Here is an 11,120-nt window from a genome sequence, read left to right as displayed (position 1 = left end):
GAGGAGAACAGCATCTATATGATACAGCCTACAAAGATTTCCGTCTGGCGTCTCAAATGTACAAAAGCTCTGGTGAAGAAATGTACAAAACCTAGCTCCTGCGCCTACGTTCCTATAAAGAAATATACAAATCTTCTACGAAAAACCCCCTTTTTATTGCTTTAAAATGATCCAGCAGTCTGGCAACATGCATGAGACGTCGTTTTTAAAGCCGTATTGCCACAGATGTCAAATTCAACTCCTGGAGAGCCGCAGCTCTGCACAGTTTTGCTCCAGCCTTGATCAAACACAGCTGATCAGGCTAATCCATTAGTTGGATCAGCTGTGTTTGATTAGGGTTGGAGCAAAACTATGCAGAGCTGCGGCGCTCCAGGAATTGAATTTGACATCTAAGCATTTTGCGAAGACGACATCGTCTTTGCGAAGACACACACAAAAAAACGTCAACTTTAGGCACAATGGGATGCAACGTTGGCACGGTTTCTCCAAGCCAACAGGAGCGAATATGACATCACCACCGCACCAGCAATGGCACCCTTACAAGCTTGGCGGAAATAAAAATCCCTCATCACAGGAGATCATATAAAACGTAAAACCAAAAATAAACGATGTTCGCATTGAGCGCAGGTTTCTGTTCTGCACTTGAATCACTTGCCATCATGTGTGTGTGTGTTAAAATAAAACATCCCCATTAGTTAAAATAACGCATGCGATGCCTTGAGATCTACTCAAAGTAAGAGGAATGTGACGGGAAAATTAATTAAATTAAACAAAATAAAAGTCCCCATAGAAAAATGTGATGGGATGATTAAAAAATAAAACAAAATAACATTCTCACCCCCATAGAAAAAGTGTGCGCAAGTGCATATTTCCTTCAAAACAAAAATACAGTATTCTACTCTAGTATAAAAATATTAGCACACTGTATAAGAGGGCACTACTTATAATAAATGATGGGCAATTCTTCTTAGATAACAGTCCTGCATATATATATATATATATATATATATATATATATATATATATATATATATAAAAGGGTAGGAACTTAAGACAAATTACTAATATTCCCTATATATTCATGGGGGTGGAGGTCGTTTCGCACAGCAAAATCCCTCTCATCTTCCTAGCAGTTTTAAATGATTGCTTATTGAGGTATTTCCATTGGTTCGGACTGATATGATATGCATGTAATCCCATACAGCAGTTCTGCAATGCTACAGTGTGTAATAGAGAGCGATAAAGACATCCCAAACCAAACAAACGGCTAATCTCCCAAATATATATTATTGATCATAGTTTAGGATTTAAAGGAAAAGCAAAGGAGCGGGGACACTGGATACATTATAAATATACATATATATGTGAAGTTAAAGATGCTCTACTTAACCAGTAAGGATGTTTTGTGCCTCTCAAAAGTAAAAACGCTGAATAAAATAACAGTAACACATCATCCTTGGGCACCAGCAAAAAAAAAAAAAGACTAATATAAAAGCTTGTGGCAAAATAGTATAAATATAGTTGAACACACACATATTTATAGATCGTCTATATATATATATATATATATATATATATATATATATATATATATATATATATATATATATATATATATATATATATATATATATTTCCATTCTTTGGGACAAGAGGAGAATATTTTCCTTTTGGTTATGGTCAGATAGTGTGTCCCTGGTTTCTCTGTATGCGTGTGTGAGAGAGTGTGTTAAGGTGCAGTCATCAGGGCTGACAGCAGAACAGTGGCGTTCACACTAACTCATAGAAAACCTGCACACAAAACCCAGAGAAAACGTCACACACACACACACACTTATACTGTAGGAATGTACAATATTGTGATATACAGTGGTCCCTCGCCACGCGGTCATTCTCACAATAAGTTTCTGTTCTCTCGTCCTTCTGACTGAGTTTATTCTTCTGAGGGGAATACTTTCAGTGCTGCGAATAGTTTGTCAAGCCTGGCTCATTGTGGTCAAAGTAGATGATTAAATTAATAAAAGTGAAACTGACGGGCGCAATATGGATTAGGCATGGGGCGATAACTGTTTTCAAGGCATACAAGTTTGGAAAAGTCAAGGTTTTAAAACCGCCAAAACTTGCTGTAATACCGTTCCTACATCACATGTAAGATTTTTTATTGACATTTTTCTGTTTATTTTTTAGGACAACAGTATCTCCAGCAGAAAAGATCCAAAGATGCCGTTTTAAATTTGAATTAAATCAGTGTTTTTGAAACAAATGAAGACAGCAGAAGTCAGTGATTAATTTTCATTATTTCTCCTGACATGTTTACTGCTCCAAAATATTATAAATCTTTCAAAAAATAAAATAATTTCAAAGATGAAATAAGTTTTAGTTTTTTACCCAGACATTTAAAAAGATTATATTGTAGAGCAGTGAGCACAATACTGTGATACTGTGAAACCGTGATATTTTTATCCAAGGTTATCATACTGTCAGAATCTTATACCGGCCCATGCCTAATATAGACTGTCATTAACAGAAAATTATTTAGCTTAATATAGGCTACTTTGAAACCGAATGTTTCACTGTAGTTTTATTTATATTAATATTTTATTTAACACTAACAAACCAGTTTGTGTTTCTGCGCTGAAGCAAACAAGCGGACTTTGCTTTACAGCGAGTTTAGGTGAGAGGAGGTTTATTATGTTATATGTTGCTGGAGACCCTTAAAATACAAAATATGACCGTTTTTAATGTATAATAGGGGCTCTTAAAAAAAAAAGAAAAAGAAAAAAAAAGGCACAGTATCGGGATCGGATCTATATCGGTCGATACTCAGAATTTTGGTATCAGGATCGGATCCAAAATAAATTGGTTTTGGTGCATCCCTGTGCAAAAGCAACTCCGATATTGACTCAGGATTTAGAGAAGTGTTGATTGCCGTGAGCAAGTGTTGACGCACTAACCACTACACCACTGGCGCCGACAAGCGCGCCACATTTTAATTGGTTGAACATTATTTAGTCTTATGCCTCACCCAGAATATATAAACACATTTAGATCATTTGCTTTAATCATTACTACTGGAACGTGAAGAGACTTTCAACCAGCACAACTAAACATGTTTCTGAAGACCATCACCTACTGCACCTTTAATCTTTGGTTTCATTCTATAATACTGAAGTTATTTTTCTATGAAGTTTGACTTTTGAGAGTGTTTAATCAAGAGTGTAGTGAGGGGTTTAACAGCCTTAAAACATCGATAACAACTGTAAAAAATGAAGCGAGTACTTCGCGGATTTCTCCTATTGTGGGTTAGTTTTAGAACGTAACTCCCGGCGAATAACGAGAGACCACTGTACGATGAAAACGTTCATCAACTGCAATAGATAACTGAATACAATCCAGATTTGTTAATGGCATGCAGACTACTAAACTCATCAGTGTAATCATTATAGGGTGTGTGTGTGTCTGACCTCTGCACTCTGTCCAGGATGTGTGTGATCATGTGGTCGGTGACTCCAGGACAGAGATCTTCAGCCGTGTGCAGACTCTCCTCCAGCATCTCGATCACTCCTTTCGTCCTCTCATTGTCTCTGTGCTGCGACTTCAGCTGCAGAAAAAACGTGATTTTTATCATGTCAGAATGGTAAATTATACAGGCATGCAATCATTTTTTTACTTTTGCATTGTTCACAAGCCTCTTCAGCCCCACTGAAGCCTAGTATATTGAAAATGATGGACTCAGTTAAAATGATGGATATGAAGCCTATGCAATGGCATCGTGCTGTTTTACCAAAGCATAACCTTATTAGTTTTGATAGTTTCATTGGTTTTAATGATCTTAAAAAATAAAAACAGCAATGTGTACATAACTAGTATATTATTAGCCCATGGTGTGACCAAGCTGCCTTTGCCTTATAACTTTAGTATGTAAAGAAATATAATTATGTCTGTATATTCGGTAACTAGCTCTCTGCAACTCTTACATGGTCGCCCACTGAAGCCAAGCAATGCTGAGCCTGGATGGGAGACCACATGAAAAAGTAGTATGAGGGAGACCAGCAGGGGGCGCTCAACCTGCGTTCTGTGTGGGTCCTAACACCCCAGTATAGTGAAGGGGACTCTATACTGCTCAGTGAGTGCCATCTTTCGGATGAGACGCTAAACTGAAGTCCTGACTCTCTGTGATCGTTAAAAATCCCAGGATGTCCCTCGAAAAAGAGTAGGGGTTTAATCCGACATTATACTATTTACCCACTGGCCCTCTGTCAACCATGGCCATCACCATATTATAATTTGCTTCATCAGTCTGTCTCGTCTTCAACAATCAGCTGGTGTGTGGTCTGGTGCAATATGGCTGCCGTTGCGTCATCCAGGTGGATGCTGCACACTGGTGGTGGATGAGGAGATTCCCCCCCCCCCAAGTATGTGTACAGAAGAGTGCTATATAAATGTAAGGAATTATTACTATTATTATGTCTATTGCCATTTATTTATTTTTTTGTAATAATTTTGTAACGTATTGTCATTTTAATTCAGGTTTTGTTTTTAAATGTCTTTAAAAAACAAAAAAAAAAAAAACAAGTCAGCCTTGAAAATTAGCAAGTCTGCTACAACACCTCAACAAATGCATATGGTTTGTCCAGTGCAATAGTGATGTCATGTCAAAAAAAACAAACAAATACATAAACACACACACATACATACATAGATACTTATAAACATGGTTTGCAGGGGCACTAATATTGTACTAAATAATGCACTAGTTATCTTCCAAAGCATTGTGCCTTCTTGTCTTATTAGGTTCATGTTGAAATCAAATGAATAAATTACTATTAATAGACACAGTTTGAATTATCAGCCCCCTGAATTCCCCTGCCAATTTCTGTTTAATGGAAAGATTTTTTTCAGCACATTTCTAATCATAATAGTTTTAATAACTCATTTCTAATAACTGATTTATTTTATCTTTGTCATGATGACAGTAAATAATATTAGACTAGATATTCTTCAAGACACATCTTTACAGCTTAAAGGTGACATCTAAAGGCTTAACTAGGTTAAAGTTAGGGTAATTAGGCAACAGTGGTTTGTTCTGTAGACTATCGAAAAACAAATATTGCTTATTGGGGCTAATAATATTGACCTTAAAATGCTTAAAAAAAATTATAACTGCTTTTATTCTAGACGACATAAAACAAATAAGACTTTCTCCAGAGGAAAAAATATTAAAAATATTGGGAAAAATACTGTGAAAAATTCCTTGCTCTCTTAAACATCATTTGGGAATTCCTGCCCTAAATGAACACTCCATCTCCTACCTCAGAGAAAACAGGAGCCATGACGGTGGTTAAACTGGCCGACTTCTTCTGCAGCTCTTTATCCTGAAGGAGGAGACACAGGCATGTTATTAATTCATTCATTTTCCTTCGGCTTAGTACCTTATTTATCAGGGGCCGCCACAGTGGAATGAGCCACCAACAATTCCAGCATATGTTTTACACATACTTTATGCCCTTTCGGCATTCATACAGGCCAGATTTGTTTACCCAAGTCACCTACTGCATGTTTTTGGACTGTACAGACATTATTATTAAGCAGAATTCAGCACACAATATGCACACACACAGACATCTACAACTCACCATGCCATTGGGCTGCTTCTTTTCCGTCTTCTTCTTACGAACGGTGGTGAAGGACCATTCAGGAGAGGAGTCACTGTCCTTACTGCTGGTTTCACTGTTATAAAGACAAATGCATGTGATTCACACTTCACAACCTTTAATATTTCTCAGATTTTAACTATAATACTGTATATGGCTGACGGCCAGATTTGTGATTTTCCTGCTTTTATGTTTTTAGTTTTGCAGCAAAATTCAAAGTTAAACATGAGCTGAAGCTTAAGAGTGATAACCAATCAATCGAATACATTAATATATTAGTAATAACATGTATATTTTCATAACCCGTATACTTTGTATCTGCGCAAAATAAAGCAAATGCATAAGTGGTCAATTTAAAAAATGAATAGTGCACTTGTTATCATGCTACACGTTCTGCAAACGTATATAAAATGGATTATTATGCCGGGAAGAGTATAGGCCTTAGCCATATCAGCTTAGAAAATAGCAACTTTTAATTTTCAAGCTTTAAATAGTAAAATTGCTGAAAGTCTTTTGTCATTTGAGCTAATGGTCTAATCTGATTTAATGATTTATGCTAAGCTAAGCTAAAAGTGCTCCCGCCAGACCCAGAGACAAGCTGAATGGATTGAAAAATGGTCAAACTCAACGGTTTACCCGTTATCTGTCGGCCCTACTTTTTGAACACGCATGATAATGACATGTTTAACCTAAATGGCTGCCAATCTTCAATAATTTGCTGGATAGATTTAAGCTTGGTCTAATTTTTAAGATGACAAATCGTAGCTGAAGTGAAAAGTCAAAAGTGTTAAAAGAACTAAAGTTACATGCCTTTATCTTTGTGAAAATAATTTTTAAACGCATGTTATTATAATACACAAATGTTGTACGTTTCAAAACATGTTTTAGACTAAAATTGACAGAAAATCAAAGCGAAATGTTTGAACAAATTATATTCCAAACTTGAAGGTGATGCTTCAAAAAATAACTTTTTGATTTCGTTTGGCCGCAGTACCAAACATGACCACCACACTGATGACGTTACAAAGGTGCCACCTATGTTTTGAGAAATATGAACTACATTTTTCATAATTTTGATGTTATTTGTAAAGCACAGTACAAGTAAAGTACAATTCTAAAGTGTTACAGGCAGTTTGGTGGTATTTGACTTGAATTTATCAAATTTTTCATGTGGATTGCTGTAGCAAAGTAATGCTTTATGACTCTGACAAGTATCCTTGTTGCAAATTAATAAATAACTGTTGCTCAATAATGTCTATCAAAAATTTGTCATCATATATGGAAACCGGAAATGTTGAGCTTTCAAATTATATAGCAAGTCATCATTGCTTTATGTTTATCGCCGGCAGCTAGCTCTCTGCAACTCTCACACGGTCACCCACTGAAGCCAAGCAGGGCTGCGCCCGGTCAGTACCTGGATGGGAGACCACATGGGAAAGTTAGGTTGCTGCCGGAAGTGGTGTTAAGTGAGACCATTAGGGGGCTCTCAACCTGCGGTCTGTGTGGGTCCTAATGCCCCAGTATAGTGAAAGGGACTCTATACTGCTCAGTGAGCGCAGTCTTTCGGATGAGACAGTAAACCGAGGTTCTGAATCTCTGTGGTCATTCAAAAATGCCAGAACGTCCTTCGAAAAGAGTAGAGGTTTAACCCCGGCATCCTGGCCAAATTTGCCCACTGGCCTCTATCCATCATGGCCTCCTAATTATCCCCATATCATAATTGACTTTATCAGTCTGTCTCCTCTCCACCAATCAGCTGGTGTGTTGTCTGGCGCAACATGGCTGCTGTCACATCATCCAGTGGATGCTGCACACTGGTGGTGGACGAGGAGATTCCCCCCAAATATGTAAAGCACTTTGAGTATCCAGAAAAGCGCTGTATAAATGTAAGGAATTATTATTATTAGACTACAATATTATGGTTTAAAAACGTAACCGTATATTGTCCTACAGGTTGTGCGATGACAATACATGCGTTTTAATCTACTGCTCTTCCTAAGTAACAAAAAAACTAAAACTGTAGAAAAATATGTATTTAGAAGTTTTAGACCTTTCCAACGATATATAGTTTGTCATGATTAGATTAAGATTCAATTAAAAAACAATTACGTAAACTTAAACGTCACGGTGGACGGTGAAATTTAAAGGGTTAACTCTAGGAGAGTTCTAAAATGAGCAAGAACTGGAGTGTTCCCTTAACAAAGATGAAAAATACATCAACATTAACTAACAGAACCTTATTTATAAAGTCTTATAATGTATTTGTATGGTGGCAGCATGCTTACGAGTCGGAGTCGGAGCTTGATTCTCCATCGCTGTGGCCTTCAGCCTTCCAGCGCTTCAGTCGGTCGATGAGCTCGGTGAGGTAGGACGTCTTCTTGGCATATTTAACAATGAACTTGTGTTTCAAGAGCTCCTTTGCTGTTGGCCTCTGACAAACGTAGATAATGAGACTTTAGTACCTTCATCAATTCACAGATACACCAGTATCAGGTTCACTAAAACATGGACAATGAATCACAATCATCAAAAATTATCCACCTTCACTAAAGCTCTAAAATACAGCAGCTACATTTATTTTCAATTCTTGAAACAACATCATCACTCATCACAAACTATGTGAGTATCTAGGTTTTCCTCATCAGTTTGCATTATTTCATCAGTGTTTAATCAGAAGGCAACACTCGTTTTTGACTACAGTACAGTATTTTCTAATGCGTACCTGCATGAGTGTAAACGTATTCATAAAAAGTTAAAGCAGCAGATTCTTATTGTGTTGAAGTGTGTCTGCGAGTAGTTTATGTGATGTAAAAATGTTTTTTATAGCTGGTGGGTCAAACATTGGCAAAATTAACCCCTTAAAATCCCCCCAGAGTGGATGAAAATATCCCAAACTGCACACAAGGGTTAATATTGTGTTGTTAAAAGCCTAACATAAGGACAATACTCCTACACCTGAAAGTAATGCCGTAAATGTGCTTACAAAAGTAGGGTCTTTGTTGAGACAGGAGTCGACGAACTCTTTGAAGATCTTGGTGAAGTCTCCATTCAGGGTGGGTGGTGTGTTTTTGGGGATGTGGAAGAGGACCCTCATTGGGTGCATGTCTGAGTTTGGCGGTTCACCCTTGGCCAGCTCAATGGCCGTGATGCCCAGAGACCAAATATCAGCCTAGCACAAAACAAACAACAAATGTTTCGATTTCTACAACCTGAATCTTCTCATCTCTGGTGAGCTGGGGTCCGTTCTTTGTACGTGGATTACTCAGTTAGCTGGATTTGGTTATTGATGATTTGACACGATCCAGGATTGTTTCGTTCTTCAAAACTCATACAAAAGTTGTTGTCATAGCAACAATTCTGGTAGCTCAAACCTGCTCAAGAGCAGGTTAATTTCATATAAACAGGATTAGATCGGGTCAGTTCAAGCAAAGATATCACTGAAAGTATGTACCGAATTCTGATATTTTCTTACAGTAGTAGTTATATACACTATATACATTTTTTTAACTATATAAGTTTAAAATATATATTATTAAAACCTTTGCAGTCTGCACTCAGAAATAAAGACTGTCACCTGGGGGTTCAAAGAGAAAATTTATTGAACTAAACTAAATTTTAGATACAAATGCGTACAATCGCTTTAGTACAGTTCGTGTACGATAATAGACATGCACAATATGTGACTTTTTTATTTTTATTTTTACAGGAATACATTTATGCAGTCATGAACATGTTTAGACAGCTAATATGCAGGTGATTTGATGCTTCACAAAAGTTGCAGACAGATTTACCAATATGAAAATGTTTTTGTGATGCAAAATTCATTTAAACATCAAGTTATTCTTCACCACGATTAAGAAACCAGCTACTATAATACTACTATGGCTACTATAATAAAGGAAATCCACTCTATAACTGTAAAACTAAACAATTATTGCTAAATACTCCTGACACATGAAAGTGTAAAACCACAACACACAACAAATTAGAAAAGTTATTGCGTATCATATTTAACAAACAGCTTCCAATGAATTTGATGTAATTTTGCTCACAATGATAAATGAATATTAATCAGATGATGTCATTACGCTGCTCTGCCATCAGCCAATCGTTGCATTGCTGATCATGATTTTGAGGATCGATAGATGTGTTCTTCACAACGCACGCATCGTTCTCAGATCAGTTCATCCAGACATTTTAATCTGATTCACAAACTTGTTTGAAGAACCAAATTAGCCAGAGATCAGTAATCAAGATTAAAAGATCCAGGATCTGCAAATCATCTTAGATCATTTAAGCGAGGTACGAAGAACGGACCCCTGTATTGCAGACTGCACCTCTACCTTGTTTTCATTGCGTTTCATTTTTTAATTCTACACCAGGTGTGCAAAATCCTGTTCATGAAGATCTATCTTCCAGCATAGATCAGTTGCAACCTTAATCAAAGACACCTGTCATTAATTACCAAGAGCTCCTTCAGATCCTACTTATTTGGTTTAGTTGTGTTTGATCAGGGCTGGAGCTGAACTCTGCAGGAACATAGATCTCCAGAAACAGGACTGGGCCCCCCCTGTTCTAGACCATTTCTGTTAGTTCTTTGGTCTTGATTGCTATGTTATTTGTAAGACGGCATGGACCAAGTACACCACGATGGGTGGGTCAGAAAGTGAATTTACTTTTTGTTCTATTGTTAATGACATCTGGAGGATTTTGTATGACCCCTCATGTGAAAAACCAATAAAACATGCATACCTAAAAAACAACAGCAAATGTGTATATTTTAGATTGACTGCTTGTCTTTATGATTTCAAAATCAAAATTTTTTTTCGTTTATTATTATTATTATTATTATTATTATTATTATTATTATTAAGCAGAATCTTAAACAACAGCATATACATATATCCAAACATATAGTTATACAAACAACCCTTCTTAAAGGGACAGTTAATCCAAAAATGAAATGCTCATGTCATCGTTTACTCTCACTTCTTCAAAACCTATTTGAGTTTCTTCTGTTGAACACAAAAGAAGATAACTTGAAGAATGCTGGTTGCTAGCACACATTGACTCCCATAATCATGTTTATTTTCGTGCTTTTATTTCCAGCTTTTGTCAAAATACCTTCTTTAAAATAAAGGTTTAAAACCATAAGAGGGAAAGTAAATGATGAAGTAGTTTTCATTTCTGGTTGAACTATCCCTTTTAGCACAAATAATAAGAGCACAACAAATGCTAGGAAGACATTTATATTGATTATCATTGTTTTAAATGTATAAATGTAATACATCCACATCTCATGCACTTTGAAGCTGAGATGAAGCAAGAAATACTCACAAATCAAGCAAGTTTAAAACGCAGTATTTTATCAAGACTTCAATGCTAAAACAGGGCCATGTTGTTTATTTAAGTTTAAATCATAAATATTCAACTCTTACCTGGACATTTGACATGAAAACTAAAAAA

The 11,120-nt window shown here is 36.4% G+C and overlaps 1 protein-coding gene across 1 annotated transcript in view; it reads right to left on the bottom strand.

Moving 5' to 3' along the window:
- Positions 1-1,638: 1,638 nt before the first annotated feature.
- Positions 1,639-11,120, bottom strand: part of stk26 (serine/threonine protein kinase 26) — a 32,041-nt gene continuing 22,559 nt past the window's right edge. The window contains exons 6-11 of the mRNA XM_056446668.1: positions 8,638-8,823; positions 7,940-8,085; positions 5,637-5,730; positions 5,313-5,375; positions 3,465-3,601; positions 1,639-1,791 (exon numbers count right to left, since the gene is read on the bottom strand). Coding sequence (XP_056302643.1) covers positions 1,776-1,791; positions 3,465-3,601; positions 5,313-5,375; positions 5,637-5,730; positions 7,940-8,085; positions 8,638-8,823 — 642 coding nt within the window. The 3' untranslated portion in view covers positions 1,639-1,775. The remainder of the gene's footprint in view (positions 1,792-3,464; positions 3,602-5,312; positions 5,376-5,636; positions 5,731-7,939; positions 8,086-8,637; positions 8,824-11,120) is intronic.

Source organism: Danio aesculapii, chromosome 21 (genome assembly GCF_903798145.1).
Source record: "Danio aesculapii chromosome 21, fDanAes4.1, whole genome shotgun sequence".
NCBI lineage: Eukaryota > Metazoa > Chordata > Actinopteri > Cypriniformes > Danionidae > Danio > Danio aesculapii.
This window is presented reverse-complemented; position numbering and strand designations above follow the sequence as displayed.